Source organism: Neopelma chrysocephalum, unplaced genomic scaffold, assembly GCF_003984885.1.
Source record: "Neopelma chrysocephalum unplaced genomic scaffold, ASM398488v2 Primary Assembly neopelma1_94870, whole genome shotgun sequence".
Classification (NCBI taxonomy): domain Eukaryota; kingdom Metazoa; phylum Chordata; class Aves; order Passeriformes; family Pipridae; genus Neopelma; species Neopelma chrysocephalum.
In genome coordinates, this window is record NW_020923575.1 from 1 (window position 1) to 1657 (window position 1657).

The window sequence follows — 1657 nt, forward strand, 5'->3', positions numbered from 1 at the left end:
GGGGCGGGTCAGTCGCGGTTGATGCGGAGGCGGAAGGCGACGCGCCCGGCGAACTTGTCGCGCTCGTCGTCGGTGCGGAGGCCGGCGGCGTTGAGCCGACACTCCACGTGGTGATCCACGTTGGCCGTGGCGTTGGGGAACTGCACGGCCACCACCGGCTGCGTGTAGTTCACCTGGGGGGGGGGACACGGGAATTGGGGGGGGAGGGAACACAAAACACCCCCGTTCTCGGGGATCCAGGTGATCGGGGGGGGAAAAAAACCCATTCCCAGGGATTCAGGGGAGACAAAAACCCCATTCCCAAGGATCCAGAGATCCAGGGATCCAGAGCAGGAAAAAAAACCCCATTCCCAAGGATCCAGGTGACCGGGGGGGGGAAAAAACCCCATTCCCAGGGATCCAGGAGGGACCCAACACCCCTATTCCCAAGGATCCAGGTGACCAGGTGGGACAACATTCCCATTCCCAGGGATCCAGGAGGGACCCAATACCCCTATTCCCAAGGATTCAGGTGCCCAGAGGGGTCCCAACATCCCCATTCCCAGGGATCCAGGTGACCAGGGGGGACAACGTTCCCATTCCCAGAGATCCAGGTGTCCAGAGCAGGGAAAAAAACCCCAAACATTCCCGGGGATCCAGGAGGGACCCAACAGCCCCATTCCCAGGGATCCAGGTAACCAGGGGGGACAACATTCCCATTCCCAGGGATCCAGGTGTCCAGAGCAGGGAAAAAACACCCCCATTCCCAGGGATCCAGGGGAGAAAAAAAAACCCCATTCCCAGGGACACGTGTCTCAGGGGGGACAACATTCCCATTCCCAGGGATCCAGGTGAATGGGGGGGTCCCAACACCCCCATTCCCAGGGATCCAGGAGGGACCCAACACCCCCATTCCCAGCAATCCAGGTGTCCAGAGCAGGATAAAAAACCCCATTCCCAGGGATCCAGGACCCCCATTCCCAGGGATCCAGGTGACCGGGGGGGTCTCCCAACACCCCCATTCCCGGGGGTCCCAACCCCCAAATCCCTCGGTAGGACCTCAAAGATACAGGACCTCACCCGCCCACTCATGGGGACCCCCAGATTTTTGGGACCCCCCCCTCGACCCCCCAGGGTGGTCCCGGATCTCAGGGCCCCCACACCCCATTGGAGGGGTCCTCAAACATCTGATCCCCTCCCCCCAAAACCCCTTGGGGGGGGGTCCCAACCCCCAAATCCCTCGAGTGGGACCTCAGGGATACAGGACCTCCCTCACCCACGGGGACACCCAGATTTTTGGGGCCACCCCCCCCGACCCCCCGGGGTGGTCTCGGATCTCAGGGGCCCCCCTTTTAGCCCCCCAGCAACCAGGAGACCCCCAAAACCCCCTTGGGGGGGTCGTCCCAACCCCCAAATCCCTCAGTACAACCTCAGGGACACAGAATCCCCCACACCCACGGGGACACCCAGATTTTTGGGACCCCCCCGACCTCCCGGGGTGTTGGGGGGTCTCGGGGCCCCCCCGGGGGTCTCGGGGGGTCTCGGGGGGTGTCGGGGGTGTCACTCACGTGGACTCTCTTGCCGTAGTAGGGGAAGTACATGAGGTCGATGGAGCCGTTGGGGGGGAAGAGCTGGAGGGGGCCCAGGAGGGCGGCGTCCTCCTCGCGCTGGGGGGGGG

General features: G+C 63.6%; 1 protein-coding gene across 1 annotated transcript in view; it reads right to left on the reverse strand.

The window, feature by feature from the left end:
* Window positions 1-6: 6 nt before the first annotated feature.
* The window catches only part of LOC113980636 (sodium/potassium-transporting ATPase subunit beta-2-like), a gene marked incomplete at its 5' end in the record, with an annotated part of 1950 nt that continues 299 nt past the window's right edge, over window positions 7-1657 (reverse strand). The window contains 2 exons of the mRNA XM_027707852.1: window positions 7-173; window positions 1548-1653. Coding sequence (XP_027563653.1) covers window positions 9-173; window positions 1548-1653 — 271 coding nt within the window. The remainder of the gene's footprint in view (window positions 174-1547; window positions 1654-1657) is intronic.